Below are 17,742 nucleotides of genomic sequence, written 5' to 3'. Positions count from 1 at the left end.
AAACGAATAAATAAATGCCACTACATGAAAACGTTTTTACAAAGAGGACACTGCAAACCTAAGGGAGTGGGGATGATCGAGGACACAGAAAGTACTATGACACAAACCACAGTCAACATAAGAGCTTGACTATGAGCTAAAACCCAAAGGTTCTATTGTAAGCGTGTGTTTTATAAACAAGCTACTGCTTTGCCAAACCCTCAGAAGCCACCACAACAAAAACAATGTACAGAGGTGAAACAACGGCATGTGGTCTCTGATTCAGGCCCATATCTTCCATTTTTGCTTACATCTTCCTTTTCTTACCTGTTTCCTTCCATCGAGGTCATGGTTCATTCCGACAAAAGAGCTAATCTACCCACCGAAGGCTGAGAAACAGCTCATTCGACCCTCTCTTCACACACATCATGGGGTGTAATGTCTTAACAAGAGCATCTATCAGAAAGCCCTGGAGAATTATTGCTCGTCCATCAGAAATTTCCCTAGTACTAGTACCTCAATCGAGCAACGGAAGAACTAAGTTCCAGATCTACAGCGTGAGCTTCAAAGGCGTATGGGGATAGTGAGGTGTATAAAGAGTAACTACAGACTTCAGCAAACCAGCTGCTACAGAACACACACACACGCCTCTCCGGAATGCCTACAATTTCGCTCTCTCCTAAAATGGACAGGGTCCAGCACCAAAAGCACCAAATACCTCACTGGAGGTAAAATGCTTGCCAATCTGCTTTTGGGTTGGGCTATTAATTTTGTTAAAATAGGTCATAACTTTTTGTATTTAAACTCTTTTAAGAACTATAGTAGTGAAGAATTTTTATACACATTTACATATGAGAACTGAATGTTCTGTCACACTATGTCACAAAGGACCAAAAAAGGTGGGACAGTAAACTGGGTCATTATTTCAGATACATACTTGGAGGAATTATGGTTGATTGAAAATAACATCATGGAGATTATTTGCATACATACATTTTAACACATCTCTGAATAAAATGAAGAATATCTGGTCCTTTTGTCTATTTCGGAAATGCTCCTTACTTCTAGCTTTCAGCAAAACCTGCTCTTCTAGACGTCTACCTTCAAGGGCCTTCTGTGAACGTAAAACCAAAATCCTTTCACCGCGTCTAAGTGCATTTCAACAACCAGTGAGTAGGCAAAGCTGGGCAGCACAGCGGCACCGTGCAAAGAAGAGCATGGTCTGAAATCGGACCGCCAGGAGTCGGAGCCGGGCTCTGCCACTTGGTAGTTACAGCAATTTACCTAACCTGTCTGCACCGTTGTTTCTACCTCGTCAAGACGGGCATTATAATAGTGTTTCTCCCACAGAGTCCTGGTAAATGAAATACTGCAGACAAGTTGCAAACAGAACTAAACAAACATTGGCCAAAATTAATGTCACCCATTGCACTGTCATCATCAACCCTGCTGCTAGGTGTTGGGAATTCACAGCAGAGGCCCTTGTCATTGAAGGAGTCAGGCGTATAAACAAGTGAACATAGAAAGGGGACCCTCATTTAAGTGAAAAAATAGCCCAGAAGCTTAGGGTCTGAAGGCAAAGCCCAGTGATTCCCTTGATGTCACACCACGGTGCGTGGCTTTGGCAAGAGACCAAGAAACTAAAAGTTTAAATAGAGCCACACTTGAATGAGGCATCGGAATTCCTGTTTCCTGGATCCTGAAAACTCTAAAATCTAAGTACAATGGCCACTCCTGCAGATCACAGAGACAGAAGGCCGCTGTGACGATGTTTCAGTGCCAGCTGAATCCCAAGGTGTCACTGACATTTGTATACACGTTCTCCAATTAACAGTACCCGAGGCTGAACTACAGCCAAAGGAAAAGGAAGAGGATTCCAGATGCTCCCAACCAAGTGCCGAGCCACGCACTTGCTCTGCCTAGCAAGGGGCCCCCACGCAAACAAGGCAGCTGTCCTCCTGCCCGGCCGGCAGGTCTCAGCGCCCGGGGGAAACTACCATATTCCCTCCCTCATTTCTGCCGTCACCAGAGAGAGGACATCTATCTTCCTGAAGGAGCACTGCGTGTACAAGCAGAGCCCACAGTCTTGCCAAACGGCCTTTTGTGCTCTGTTCTCACATTCTGATATTTTTTACCCTTCCAAACCAGAGGTGATTCGCTCTATTGTTTTGAGTCCTTCAGCTTAATCCAAGTAAGTCTGCAAACCTTTAGGGAGGTTGGTATTTCAGGCGTTCAAACTCAAAGACCTTACTGCTGCAGGTCACGCAACTTCTTTTACTAATCAGCTTTTTTTTCTCTTACTCTTGGGATAAGTTAAGCTTTAAAGGAACAGAAAAGAATGTGATCTTCACTGCTTCTGCACACATATTATACTAGGAGGAATCGGTTTTTTAAAAAGTCATTTTTTGTGCAGCATTAATATCTCAGAAATTTAAAATTGCTCTTAGTGTCATTTATCTTCCCAGCATCACAGTGAAGGTGGGCTTCCAGCTTCCCTTCTCCTAGACCCTCCAGCCAATAGCAAGCAGATGCTCCTGGCTAAGGGAGAATCTAGTCACAGCGTTTGCCGGGACGTGCACACTGTGCACAAGGCTGAGCAGGACAGACGGCTGACAGACGGCTGACAGACGCCTGACAGCGGGCGCCACATCTGGGGAGGGAGGGCTAACGTTCACCAGCAGCCAGAAGAGGAGAGAGAACGACCCCTCCCGTCAGGACATCAACAGGAATTCCAAACCTGACTTCACAGTAATAGCAGAAGAAATGAACAACGTGCCCTTGACCCTACTTATTCCTCAGTGAGCTAGACATTAAGCGCAATAAATATCCGACCACCATTTACCTGGGTTCCGGAGCTGTCGGCTGAGTTAGGGAACAAACAACTGTTAATGAAAACTACTGTTAATGAAAACTATTTCCTAACGCTTAGTAAACTCATAAGAGTGAGTTGGCAGTTTTAGGGCTATATATTAAGTTGAAATTTAATAAAATGTTTTTCTATTTCTTCCCACTGTAGTTAATTTCTGAGTTAGTATAATCCAATTTCTATAACATTAACACATATAGTATTTACTAGGAAATCCATCAAAAATTCCAGTCGAAATATGAAGAGCTGCATTTTCACCTGTAAGAATTACAGTTGAGATGATTTGATGCCAAAAGGGCAATCAGCTCGACACACACCAGTCTTCCGAGAGAGGACTGAGGGAAAAACACTCCACGGCAGGCCACCTATGCGCACATCTGGCTCCTAGGGCCTGGGGCTAGCTGGTTTAGGATGATACTAAAGAGTCAAAAGATGGAATCATGAAACCTTTGTGCGAAAGAAAAGTCCCACTTTAACAACTAGTTGTGTCATTCCATATATACGCTATATCAGCAAAACAACCCCCCCCCACGGATAGATCCTTGATGTGCTTTTTGCTCTTGAAATGTACCAAAAATTGCCACAAACAGCGATATCTGGAGATGCCTGAGAATGAAAGGGGAGGTGATGAGAAAGGGAATAGTTACGGTATTTGTAGATAAGCACTCTGTGGTCTCTGCCCCCTTCTTCCTCTGCGATAACAGTAGGACCCCCCAGTGCCCTAAACTATTCAGCTGACTCTTTCGCTCCCTCCCCTACTATAAACTCTGCGCGTCCAAGACTGGACTGGAAGCAGCACGTCCTCAACAATTCACCAGACCCATCACCTCCCACGCCTTCCACCAACACATCGATTGATTGGGTAAAGACTAACCAAGGTGTCTTTTCTGTAGAATTTCTCTTTAGATGTTACTCTTCACACAGTGTCTGAACCTCGTGTTAAAAAGAGCAGTGACTATATAGGGAATGGCTGCCTTTACAAGGAGTAAAGACAAATGATGATGAGAATGAATAATGATAATAGTAAATGGCTGCTAATTGGGACCAATGACTAAGGAGCTGTCACTGAAGTCAGCAGAAAACTATAATTCTATTCATTCTGATAGTGACTTTTATAAAATTAGTAATTTTGATTTTTCAGAAATAGCTGACAAAAGATGAAACCAAATGTGAGCATTCATTCAAATGTCAATAATTTGTGGATAGAAGAGCTATACTATTTTAAATTTTATATTTAAATTTAGAAAATGTCTTCCAAAATCAATACTCAATTACTGCATTACAAATTCCTAAATTCTGCAAAAAAGAACATGTTATCTCTGTTCACAAGACACTGAAAAGGTGTTTTCTTGAGATCTGGGGCTGGGCTTAGGTACAGCCCAGTGGGAAATCTCTGAAACTTCTTCCTGAACTGAGATGACAGGAAATACATTTGCTTGTTCACCAAACTACATGCATATTGTTTCTTAGCCAACAAAATGATTATAATAAGGAGGAACTGAGGAGAGAATAATATAGTTTAATGCCATTAAACCATGTAAGTCTCTGCTTCTGGTGATCATTTTCAAAGGCACGTTGCAAAGATAGGGCCACTGCCTATAAGACTTAGGCAAAACTGTACTTTAATCGCACGACAGTCCACAATCTACTCACCATGTGTGCCTTAAATAATCCAGGGATGAAGGACTGGTTAGAGAGGTTGAGACTCCTGGAGGACTCCTTTAAGACGTAGATTTTGCCAAAGTCAACTTGAACGGGGTGTATGTGGATAACTGGGCCCTCCCCGATGCTCCTTATGTGACACACCTGTGTTCCCAGGGAGAGAAAGGACGTGGAAATAGCTGAGAATGGCTGGCCTTTACAATTGGTTGAAACAGAAGCTTCTAGCCACCTCTCTAATAAAAAGAAGAGGCATAAAACGATGCTTAGTAGAATTGACATCCCTCCCCTCTTGGTACTCCGTGGTCAGAGGGGCAAAGGGGGTACCATGCTGCTCAGACCTCTGAATCCAGTCCAAAGTTCCTCCAGGGTGGTCTGCTTCCCTGGGGCAGCCCAGAACTGTGCACCGAGGGGAAACCACAGCAGTGGTCCTCTCTACGCCAGCCAGCAGCCCGCCTCAAGAACACTTTGCACGGGCCTAGGAACTGGCGCTTAAGAATCAGAAGTGGCTGGATTGAGCTGTGTTCTGTTGCTTTTCTAGTGGCACACAGGGCTGCAATCCACCTCATTCTGCTCCCCTCGCCCTGTGCCCTCAGCCAGGAAAGGTGCCTTTTTCTTTGCTAAAGCGCTGGTGGCTCAGCAAATGACCCTCTTATGAGCTGCATCGGTGTACAGCGGGCCCAGTGCAGGCAGGCAGGCAGGGGAACGGGAGCAGTGGCACCTTGTGATGTTGCTGTGTAAGTCAGGTGGCTTATCTATGGCATCTTACATAGAAGAGACAGAAGCAAAATCCTAGTTTATCCTGCTAGCTCAGCAATCAGAACCTCTTCAAACAAATGTATACTAGTATCACTCAGCACTCAAGTAAACCAAACGTCTAGGGATTCATAGCCTGTTGGGCGACTTCCTTTAAGATCCAAGATTCATCCTTTGATTCATCTCAAGCATCAGAGAGCTTTCCAGGTCTCCCTCTTCCCACAGTTGGAGAGAAGCTACTTTTCTTAACAGCTAAGGCAGGTTAATTTGGGCAATGAGCCCAGTGAGCACACAGGAAGAGATCTGGTGAGTTCTAAGTGAAACTTATCTCAGAGCCCACGTGCAGCGAGCTGGCGATGCCCGAACCGAGCCTCACACAGGAGCAGTGGAGGAGGGTGTTAAACACACATGTGTGCTCACCCTCCGAGAGTTGGACTTAATAGGTCTGGAAAAGGGCCAGGCATGTCTCGGTGTGTGAAAAGCTCCTGAAAGGAGTTTCAGAACAAGCGCTATAAAACACCACTACTTTTGGAGTTATCCGCAAATAGATTCCTGAAGTAATGTATTGCTATTTTTTTTACCATTAACGAGTGAAAATGTAGAACTCTCGAACTACAAACAACTGGAGAATATGCAAATATGACGTGTGCCTTAAAAGCAGAGGCTTGGAAGTTTGGTAAAAAGTACAGCAATTTTAACTGCAATTCTAAAAATTGGCTCTCACCACAGGCGGGTCCTGGCTCCCAAACACTGAGATGTAAAGTGGGGACGTGTGTTTCCCGGGCACCTGGGTCTCCAAGGTCAGGGGTATGCGAATGGTGCTCTGGGGAGGGATGATTCCACGGGGGCTGGGACAAGAGAACAACACAGCGGGCGGGTCCTCACGCACCTGGTAGAAGAGACAAGCGAGAGGGATAAGTATTTCACAGGCAGGGTATACAATCAACAGCATATTACAATGTTTTGAAACAAGTGTTGTCCTGTATCCAAAGAGGTTCTTTAGAAATATCCCATCATTCAAGCAAGTATGCAGGGATGAGCACCCCAATTCTGTCAAAAGGAAGTTTGGTTAAGTGGGATGTGCATAAGAGCCCAAATCCAAAGTGTACACCCCAGCAAGATGCAGAAATTATTCACAAAGTGAATTAGTTCAAGACAACAGCTGCCCATGGCCACCTTCCTTAACCTGGCCCTCCATGCCTCTGTTTTGCTCCCTACCACCTCGTCCCTTTGTGCTCCATCAACAGAGGCCACTGGTATTTCCTAAACACATGATACTGCTACCTGCCTCCAACTCCACACGTTTCCTCTCCCTGGAATGCCCGCTCCCTGCCTGCACACTCATCCGGGATATCCCCGGGTGTCCCTAGTGCTCTAGAATCAGGGCTTTTCCTCTCTCCCCAAGGAGCACCCTGCAGCCCTTTCCCACAGCATGCTCTATCTATGTGTCCACGGTCACCACGGGCTGGAAACTTATTAGGGCATGACCTGGGCCTCTTCACAACATATGTACACTTTCTGGCCCAAAACAGATGCTCGTTATTTGTTTTTTAAATGTGGACATAGGTGGGTGAATGAATGAATGAATGCCATCCAGTGTCTACCACTGGATGTTGCACAGAACCTGTTCTGCAGCCCATCACCTGCTTGCATAATATGACAACTACAAATAAAACTTCAAAAATCCCATGGCCAAATAAGTTTAGGTAATTCTGGGAAACACTCTTCGGAACTCCAGCCCCTCAAGAGAAGGACAGAGCATGCAGTCTTCACCCGCCTGGAGCGCCCCCCCACCCCCTCCCGGTGTCTCCATGCCTGGTCGGGCCTGACGTGGCCTAATCTACCTCCACGTGTCTCTGTAGCTGTGCACCGTCCTGCCTTAGTGGAGCTTGAGGCAAAAGGAAAGTCAGTAAAACTGATTCTGTCTTTAAAGTTTTGATATTTCGTTCATCATTGATTTTGGTTTCTTAAACTATAGCATGAAAATGTTATCTTGAACACTGAGTTTTTTTGGCTCTCCCTTAAATTTCGTGCTTGAGGCAAGTGCCTCACCCTTTTCCCAGCCCAGTTGTGCGGAAGTAGCTTCCCCGTCACTCCAGGTGCCCGCTCTGCTCACAAGATGCGCATGCACTGTGAAGGGATGGCCTGCTGTGCCGCTGAGAATCTGAACATCAGAAAAACTGTCTCCTGTCACCCTCACCCTTGGCTTCTGGGTCTGTCTCCGAGAACCCCTCAGAATAACTGTAATTCCCTCTTTTACATAACAGCCCTTCGACTCATTGAAGGATAGCTATTTGGCCTGGTTAAGTCTTGTCTGTTCCAGATTAAATACTACGTTTGCTCCTCATATGACTTGGATGTTCAGATGACATAGTTTGCCATTCTGGTTACTCTGAACGTGATTCATTCTTTTTCCAAGTTTCTATTACAAAAATGCCATGTCGAGATCTGAAGACAAAATTCTGACACTGTGCTGATCAGTAGCCATCTCCTTTCTCTGGCTGAACACCAGGTTTCTCTGACGTGGCCTAACCCTGCGTTGGTTCTGTGGTCCCCATATTGGCCTTTGAACTCATTTTGAACTTGCAGCCAAAAACCTCCATTTGATTTTGTTTGCATGAATTTTTATCAGAGGACTGTCCTCACAGAACTGAGTGTAAATCCACATGCTTTCTTGGTAAACTGCATCTCCTTGGGGACCTTCCACTATTCCAGGCTGTACAGATCTTTAAAAATCTTTAGTCCATACGTGTTTGACTGCTTAGTGTCCCACCTAGCTAGGTGGAGTGGCATGTGGGCAGAGCTATTTCATAAAACATTAACAAGCAATTTCTCAGGAGGCAGGCAGGGGAAAAAATAGAAGCAACTTCTCCTTTTCCATTCCTGTATTATCTCTAGCCTTCTAGTCCACCAACTGCATTTATAAGTATTGAGTTACTATACGTTAGTGAAGCTGTTCAAGTCACAGCCATAGACATAACTGAAAACTCCCAGGTCTCCCTCACTTCCCATGCACGGTTAATTCAAAGGCAATTATTTGCAGGTGCAACTTCTGCGTGTTGGCTTAATGGACCCTTTCTTTATCAAAGGCAATTTTCCAGGGAGATTAGCAACCGTTTACACCTGCAGCTGCTCACTCATGCAGGTGGCAATCCAGCTGTGTCTTTATAACCCAACCCCCAGATTATCCTAGGGTTAAAAATTAGAATTACAGAAGGTCATGTATTCAGGAATATAGCTCTTAAGAAGGATTTCTCTTTCTTGTTGAGGGAATCCAACTGAAGAAAAGTCTACACTGAAAAAAGGATAAAGTAACTCACCTGAGGCAGGACCTCGTAGCATCCTGGAAGGTCATCAGGATTGACAAGCTGGACGGTTTTCTCATACGGGTACTTCAGGAAGCAGCGCCCGAAGTCCACCTCTGTATTAACCAGGTGGAGGGAAGGTACAATACACCTGTTTGAAGGAAGGAGCCCATTACATAATTTAAAAGGGTAGAAAGCTTGTTTACATATGGAAATGCAGAATCCCAAGTTAAACACATTTGTTACTGTCATATAGTATTTATCTTTAATAACTATATTAATCATTTTCAAATCTTCTCTCCTGCCATTTTTCTCTCTCTCAGCCACCAGCCACCTTTTTTTTTAATCAAAAAAGGGCTAGAAGCAGGACTGAAACAGCTGTCTCCCATGGGTAATGACTAACATTTCCACTGTTTTTCACATTTGGCCTTCCTGTGGCAAGGGGCCCCCTCAGTACAAGTTACTTAAGGTAGTGGGTCTGTTTCCATGACAAACGGGCAAGGCCACCAGCATGGGGTCCTAACTAGCTGTGACACTTAGGACCAGAGTCCCCTGAGGACTGCTAACACCGTCTAAATAACGGCAATAATTCTAACTGCTACGCAGAACAGCTGTCTTGCTTGGATCAGTGGGCTCAGACAGCTGCTGGACCCGGAACTGGCACTGTGACAACGGGAAGTGCGGCAGCGAGGGGTAGTTGTGTGCCAAGGAGGGAAGAAGTGAAGCCCCGTGTGTGCACCGGTTCTATCATTAGGTGACTAGGGTTTTATTTTTCACCTGTGAATCTCAGTGGCTGCCCTGCCCTGCTGCGCTATCTCAATATACCGCAATGGTGAGGAGCACTGGCATTTGAATCGGCCTGAGCCAGGTTCAACACTGACCTTACCAAGTACCACCTTGAACAAGTTGTTTTCCCTCCCAGGGACCCAATTGGCTTACAAGTAAAATGAAGGTAATTCTAGGGGATGGCACGTGCATCATTAACTCTTCCTAGGGCACTGTGGGAAACACAGGAGATAACGCGCAGGAAGGGCATAGCACTGCGCCACGGAAGGGCTCAGTAAGGGGTGCTGGCTGCGTGGCGGGGGCACGGCAAGCCATTACTGCTGCCTCTCTGGGAAAATCACTTCAGGGAGCAAGTTCGAAAGCAATTCTTCTGTTGAGAGTCTTTGAGCAGTTCCTACCAATTACACTAAAGTAATGACATGAAAGACAGTCTTGTTAATCCCAAAGCTCGGGATTTTGCATGGAATAGGTGCTCATTTTCAGCTAAGATGGAAGTTGTCAGTTGACCCAATGACTTTCCTAAAGCTAACCCTTTACTACCTGAAACGCTGTGGCTGAGAGCGTTCACAGTACGTAACTTGGGACACAGAGTATATATGGTCGGAAACTCAGAGCCTCTTAGGGCCTTTAAAAAAAAAAAAATCAGGATAACTGCAGGGAAAAGAGCTTGGAAAGTATTAGAACAAATCCACATAGAAAAATGCAAGACTAGACAAAAAGGTGAACTTGGGTATAGAGAGGACCAGATAAAAGACTATATTTTTTAAGCAAACAAAAAAAATTAGTTAGGTCTTTGGAAGGAATACTAAGCAAGTAGATCATGACAAAGTCTTGACCCTGAAGTTCTTTTAGGGCTGCTCTCTGACTTCACTCAAGCCCAAGGCACATGCAGTGGTGCCTGGTGTCACGGCCCCGCCAACTAGCACGTCTGCGCCTTCTTTAAGGTGCATGTTCCTAAGATTCACCACAGACCTAAATTCTAGGAATTGATGTATCACCAGAACCTTCCCCTATTTCCTTAGATGGTGTATATACACTCTAGAGTCCTAGACCTGGAGACTCGTTTGCTTTGGCACGTGCGTGGCCCACGATCAGGATCACTGTCACCATCACTGGGTGACACACCAGCCTCGGAAAGACGGTAACTTGGCCAAGGAGACACAGTCAACCAAAAAGCCAGGATCTCAACCTCATCCCAGAGCCCACTGCTGTCTCTTAAAAAAAGAGAGAAGTTGGTGCTGGTTCTGAGGAGTTTATATTGCTAGAGATGGCCTCACTGAGGGCCCGCTTGGAGCCTGGAACAGGACTGCCTTGCTAAATGGATCTCACACTGCAGAATTGTGAGCACCACTCTCTCTGCTGCATAACTCTGGAGTACTGTATTTAAAGATAAAAACAAAAAATAGCAACTGTTCACATCTTTCTGCTGAACCCTTTTTAGTTCTCTACCTTCAAAGCCAGAAAGTCAAAAATAGAAAGCACTATTATTCTTCATACTGCAAAACACACACATCCCTTCTCTTATCTCCACCAAAGGTGCGTTTGCTGCTTTAGAGCTTTGTTCCTTGAATCGGATTCAGTCTCCCTTCCCAGGAAAGCAGGACAAGAGGCAGCCCACACTGGCGGCTCAGGGGAGACTGGGAAGAGAGGAGCAGGTGAGTGCGATACCTCGCTGTAATGAGGAGCGCCAGCACTTCTTCCCCAATGCCCTCCACGTCCACCACCAGGGCCAGCTCGTATTTCTGCGCAGTGTTGGAGCATAAGGTCACCTGGAAAGAAAAAGGTGGAGAGCTGCCCTTCTGAAAGTCCAGCTCTCCCTCTGCAGAGGGGAAAAAGGAGCCAGGGGACAATCACACTGATGAGTGAGGCTTCTGAGTACTTTATGACGGGACACAGCGTTTTACATTTTTAGTTGAACAAGCTACATATCAGGGTCGGGGCACGCTGAGTTTTTTCAAAGGCCAGGTGAGAAGCCCAAAGGCTTTAGCACAATAGAGTTGCTCATTTCTAAGGATGTTGTTATCAAAGAAGCCGTATGCCTCCATAAGGGGGAAAATGGCCCTGAAGGATGATCACTATCAAACGAACCTTAATTATTGTAATTTAAATCATTCCCTACACCTCTGGGCTACAATTATGAAAATTCAATGCACCAATAAAGCACTACAGCTAAACTTCTCTTCTAGCAAAATAAATGACATAACCATGTCTATTGTAGAGATGCCATAAGAAATCAACTAGTCTTGTTGTTGTCGTTTACCCAAATCTTGTCCCCTGACCCATATTCAGTATTAAAGCAGGAAAGAGGAAGCTCCAAAGAAAGGCCTACCCAAGGACAATACTGGCCAGTAAATTTCACCGTGTTTTTATTTACTGTTGCGAAACATTAATTTAGGCTTTTGAAGCCTTGTTACAAAACTTTAATTGCTTTACAATGACTTGTACTGGAAGAGATACTTGAAAGTCTAGAAAACGGCTTCTGGCCCAGGTTAAGGCCTTTCCAGCTATAAATTATGTATCCGGTACTAATTAAATTTGGGGGGTGTACAGGGAATTTCTGGATGCATATTTGGGTCCACACAGACGTGGCTGGGGTGCAGATCATGAAAAAAAAATTGAAGCTTGGAGCCAGCGTTCCCAAATACAAAGGAAAAATAAAGTGAAGATGGGGTGTTTGAGCTGGAAAGAAAACGTCAGGTTTGGAGAGAAGCAGCTGCCCCAGCGTGCAGATCCCTAGAGTGGCTCTAACCCTTGTTTAGGTCTATGGGCTGTGGTGAGGAGGCAGCAGGACAAGTGGTTCTGGCAGAAGACTGCTAGACAGATCTGCGTCTTCTCGGATCTTTCTGCTCTATATGGGAGAGGCAAAACCAAAACGAAAGGAAGGAAGGAAGGGAGGGAGGGAGGGAGGGAGGGAGGGAGAAAGAGAGTAGCTAACATGTAGGCTGAGTGTTTAATAAATAAAAAAAATAAACAAATTCAATGCAGCAGCACTTCTCCTTGGGAAGTTCACAGTTACCAACTGCTATGATTTTTTAATGGCTGTGTCCCCACAAATTCCTCTGTTGAATCCTAGCCCCCAGCATGATGGTATTAGGAGGTGGGACCACTGGGAGGTGACTGCCTCAGGAGGGTGCCGCCCCCGTGAGCAGTGTCAGTGCCCTTATGTGTCAGTGCCCACAGAGCTCCCTGGCCCCTTCCACCGGGTGACAATGTAAGGAGTCAGCTGTCTGCCAGCTGGAAGAATATCTCCGCCAGAACCCAACCATGCTGGCCCCCTAGTCTCAACTTCCTGCCTCCAGGTTGTAAGAAGTAAATCTCTGTTGTTTATAAGCCACCCAGTTTCTGGTATTTTATAAGAGCAGCCAAAACAGACCGAGACAGCAACCCTGAGAAGTGATAACGATATATGATATCAAACCTCACTGGACTCATGGAGAAGCCCCTGAAAGAGCTAAAAACTTCCAGAAGAGATTTAGGATGAGTGGATTCAGAGGAGATATTATAAAGCATTTAAAATAATTTTGAGGGGTGAAACCATAGCTGAATTAAATATTGACAGACAATGACTAAAGAGAAAATTAACCACCTTAGTTATTAAGTCTTATCTTTTTTTCTTTCCCAGAAAAGATTAAATGACTTCACTTGAGCAGCCTTCCATGTTGCTAGATCTAACTGTGTGGAGAAGAAAATGTAAGTGAGGGAAGACGGTAAAACCCCTCTCAGTGAGCCATGAAATAGTTCTGCTGGTGGCACTGCAAAGCCATAGCCCAAGCGTCATGGCTGTGGACCCAAATGTTAAGTGCTGCTGGGAACATCACACCCACATTCACCACGAAGCCCAGATTCAGATTAAACATCTGAATGAACTGGATGTCATCCGGGGCATAAATGTGGACATTTATTGGCATAAGCAATCTGAGTCTAAAGGAAAGGAGGACGTAATTATCAGTGAGTCCTTAAACTGGTTTAAATCTGCACCAATGGGTGGACTATCCATATAGAGCAGTGGTTTCATGAGAAATCACTACAACCCACTGCCCTGGGGAAGGCAACACATCAAGACTGATGGAAACCCACTGGAGAGGCATCAGCTCCTTTGCCCAATATATTTATCCCTGGCTGCTCTCGCCACAGTGGTTTATTTCCTTACACGCCCACTTTCCCACGTGAACGGGAGGCACTCCCTCCCACTGACCCTGGCAGTACAGAGCACGGCCTAGATGCGGTCCCAACAGCTATGTGGGAGTTCGGCTGCTTGGCCTTGTGCGCTGGAAGGCTGTCACTTTACCCTGATAGCCGCAAATCCGTGGGAGCGAATGGTGCCACAGTTGGGGGTGATGGTGAATTCTTTTGGTTTCGTTGTGGGTATTTCATCCTTGTTCCAAGAGGGTCCTTGGTTGCCTGAAAAATCCCGACAACTGGAAACGCCATCCCCAGGGATACGCAGTTTGAAGGTCATGGGGACCAAGGAGGTGTTATTGAGGGAACATATCAAGGTATGAGGGAACCCTGAAAAACGAAGCATGAGGTGAGAAATAAAACTCCTGCAACAGCCTCCCTTTAACTTCAACCTCCCCCAGCGCTGCTAAACCTCCTAAGTAAGTCGACTGTGCAGCTCAGTACTACTTGTTTAATTCTAAGTCTTTCTGATGTTGTTTTCAATTGTAAATCAATAAATACATTTTATTTCTTTATTCACTCACCATCCATTCAATTAATGAATGTTTATTATGCTTTCACCATGTAGCAACAATAGACATACAATCATCATCCAGGTCCCTCCCAAGGGGCAGCCACTATTACCAATTTGCTGAGTAGTCTTCTAGAAGTATATTTTGCATTTAATTTTTGCATAGAAATACAAAGTAGAATAATGTTTGCTCTTTTCATCTGCCCGTGTGTGAAGGGAGAAGCCTGTGCGGTTTTGCCCGCTGTGTGACCCAGAGCCTGCCCAGACACTATACAACTCGTGCTGGACCTGTCTGAGGCTCACGCCCTCAGGGTTGAGGACAGAAAACCGAGTAGTAGCCTCTGCCCAGAGAGGCTTTACGATCTGTTTCTGAGCCAGCCGGAGACTAACACACTGGCTTTTCCCTCCCTTAGATAAAGGATAATAGCTGCTTTTTCATGTGATATCTAGCCCTCCTATAGTTCAGTGAGATTCATGCTTCCCAAGAGATGTGGGTCCTCCTTGCGTGGTAAGCAATAAACTGAGCTCTGATTGTGGATTCCCTAGGTGGCCATTGTATCTGCTACCACTTTCAGAACAAGAATGATCTATAACCATGAGAGAACAAATATGCATATTTTACTGGATGCAAACAATACTCTTTCTATTTTGAACTCTACTGCAATATTAAACAACTGGTCTTGGAGTAATTACTGCAGTACTGCAGAGGGTATTTTGAACCGATCTACTTCTCTCCCCATGTCTGAGCCTGTGTCTATACAATAGGACTATAAAGGAAACTCATTCATGTCTCCTTTGTGATATCACACCTGCCCATCTACTTGGAAGAAAGCTTTAATGGAAAAAGAATGATGTGATTAAGTACATTTAAAGGATTATTCTTGGAAATTGCAAAGGAACTGCTAGGAAGTCAGTTCCACAGTCATGTAGTTGCTACATTCGACTTTTCTGAACTTTCCCAACATTGACTCTTGAGACTGTAGGTTCCTCACGCTGATCTTCCCTGGCCATTTATGGGATAAGCACTCTTCCAATGCAGGGTGTACATATTATGGAGTGGGATCCTACAGAGACTCCGACGGGTTCTTCCAAACCATTGCTCGGACTACTTCCCTGAAGCTACTAGTTTTTCTGAGAATAAAGCCAATTATAACCTCCTAGCTGGAACAACTCCTGTGCTGTTACCTATAATATTGATTGTCAAGAAGCCTAAAGGAAAGGGATACTGTTGAAGACTAAAGGCTCATTAATATGAATGTTATTCCTAGGTGTCTGGTAGCAGCGAATCCTAATACTATTCTGCCTGTAGTTTCATCCAAATGCAAGTGCTTTACAGGGTAGACCTCTCTTCTCCCTTTCTTAGCATCTCTGAGGTGAGAAATACAAGTATATAAAAAAGTAGTATAAAAAAACTCAACTTTTCTCAGTATAATTAACAACATGCTTGTCCTGAATGCCTCAAAGATTCACAGAGGTGCCTTCATTCCTCTCCCAGTACTTAAATTTGATTTAAAAGACAATATTCTCAAGAGATTTGATTCTCACTCAATCCGCATATCTTCACCTGACCTAGAAAGCCCCTAAGAAGATTTAAAGAAATTAGGAGCAAAGGATCATAAGGCTACAAAGGAAAAGTTTTGATTCTGACAAAAGATGGTACCTTATTTAGAACATGACCATTCTACTGAAGAATGGAACTAAGCTAAGGAGAGTGTTAAATTGTTTCAGCAATACCCAGGACCAAAAATTAAATTACAGTTCATAGATTTGGGGGGACACATGGGATATTTTAGACAACGGGTCCCTAATTTTTCTAGTAAAATAAGAATCTCCACAAAGCAAAGGGAAATGTGTTGGCAGATCATTGTGCAAAACAGGTGGGACTTTTGTAGTTATCGATAAAAATACATCAGAAAATGGGAGATCAATAAACATATCTGCACAAGCCAGTCTGGACATAAAAAACTCAGTCTCAGACTTAGAAAAACAATCATTTCCTAAAATTAGGATCCTCTGTCCACTTCAGTGGTCTTCGGCACACCAGCTGTGATGTGCCCCAAAGTCTGAGCTGGCCTCTGACGAAAATCATAGGTCCCATCATACAAGAGGTAAGATCATCTCTGAGCAAGAGGTGATGGAAAAATTTCTCCTCTGTAGCTGGGTATCATATTCCAGAAAAACTGGGCAGCCTAAATGATACTGCAGAAAACCTTTGAAATAAAAATGGGCTGTGCCCAAATGATATATTTAAGAATATGTCCTTGGAATTGTCTGCAAACTCTTTAGATGGATTCAAGCCTCTCTATACAGAAAGGCTGCTGACATAAATGTGACTAAAAAGTTGTACATTATAACTTTCCTCCCTGGGGCTAATAGCAGCCTTACACAGAAGAATTAATGAGAAGCTTACAGTGTTAACCATTTGATCAAAACTTTCATAATCCACAATCCCTGGGAAATGCAGAACATAAAAAACAGTGTTACCAATCTGAAACTGGCCAAGCTCTCTGGGGCTCTTGCAGTTCTTTGATGAAGAGTTTTACCTTCAGTTCTAATGTCCATCAGACCCAGTTAACTTGCCCTGGAACTCACAGACTATTCACCTTAGAAAATAGAAACTAGAAAATCCATGTAATTACGTCTTTCATCAGTCCGAATCAAGCTTGCTTCATGCAGACATAACTAAATATTGTCAAGGACCAACTCATCCATCAGTTCTAGAAGGCTTCCCTAAAAACTTACCCTCAGGAGTTCTCCCTTCTTTCAACCTCAACAATGAGGAGTCTGAACAAAACACACCAATAGTCTTCAGTCTTCAGAGGCTTCACTGACCCTGTGGTTAACTACAAGGTGAACCTTTGGTAAAAAGATGCCCAAAGAAACTGAGTTATTATTGGCTGAAGACCTGCAGAAGACACTCTAACTGGAGAACTTCAGTGGAAGTCTGCTAAGAAAACTTCCAGAAATGGCTGACCCACGGAAACAGACGGCTATTCCCAGCTCCTCAGAACAAGCAATTGTTCCATGAAGGTTCTGCCCAAGACTTGTGAAATGAGGGTTTGCTAGATGTCTGACACTACTGATTCTCACACTTCCCTTCTTTATCAACTGGCCATATTCATCTCTGTTTACTATCTCCAAGTTATATAATTATGATATCCTTTGTTATGTCTCTCTTATTATTAATGATAAGTTGCTTGGGTCTGGACTTTGTTCGTGCCTACTATGATCTCTTCTACCAACCTTTCTAAGATCTTTTTATGATCATTACAATTAAGCTTTTTCCTTGACTCCCTACTTTGCACTCCCCTAAAGTCAATTTAAATAACTGAGTAAAATAGTAACAGTTCATGCCTGAGCCATGGGAGAGACAACTATCACGCATTTTCTTTAATGCTTATATGTACCCCAATAACTTTGCCCTCAGACCCAAACTTCTCAGTCTAAATCGTCCAACTGTCAACTACACTGAGTGCCTGCAGCCTTCCAGACTCCCTATTCTCCATCCAACACATCCTTGCGCCTCCTGAAAAACAGTGACTTCACAGATACTTCCCTGCCCCTTTGGTCTACCACCTGGCGTATCAGCTGTTACATAGTCCATTTTATTCTTTCCCCAGTCCAAGGATTTATCAAAGCCTCAATGTTCCTTCAGGGACAATTGCCACCCAAATTCTACAATCGGACTCTCTCATGCTATT

The 17,742-nt window shown here is 44.3% G+C and overlaps 1 protein-coding gene across 16 annotated transcripts in view; it reads right to left on the bottom strand.

The window, feature by feature from the left end:
- Positions 1–17,742, bottom strand: part of HYDIN (HYDIN axonemal central pair apparatus protein) — a 338,541-nt gene that overhangs the window by 184,822 nt on the left and 135,977 nt on the right. For all 16 annotated transcript variants that reach the window (XR_008425734.1, XR_008425735.1, XR_008425736.1 and 13 more), the window contains 5 exons: positions 13,640–13,860; positions 11,020–11,120; positions 8,581–8,716; positions 5,985–6,149; positions 4,499–4,651 (listed from right to left, as the gene is read on the bottom strand). Coding sequence is in view for 13 of the 16 variants with exons in the window: in XM_053915141.1 (XP_053771116.1) it covers positions 4,499–4,651; positions 5,985–6,149; positions 8,581–8,716; positions 11,020–11,120; positions 13,640–13,860 (776 nt within the window). In the remaining 3 variants the exon portion in view is untranslated. The remainder of the gene's footprint in view (positions 1–4,498; positions 4,652–5,984; positions 6,150–8,580; positions 8,717–11,019; positions 11,121–13,639; positions 13,861–17,742) is intronic.

Source organism: Desmodus rotundus, chromosome 12, assembly GCF_022682495.2.
Source record: "Desmodus rotundus isolate HL8 chromosome 12, HLdesRot8A.1, whole genome shotgun sequence".
Lineage (NCBI taxonomy): Eukaryota > Metazoa > Chordata > Mammalia > Chiroptera > Phyllostomidae > Desmodus > Desmodus rotundus.
This window is presented reverse-complemented; position numbering and strand designations above follow the sequence as displayed.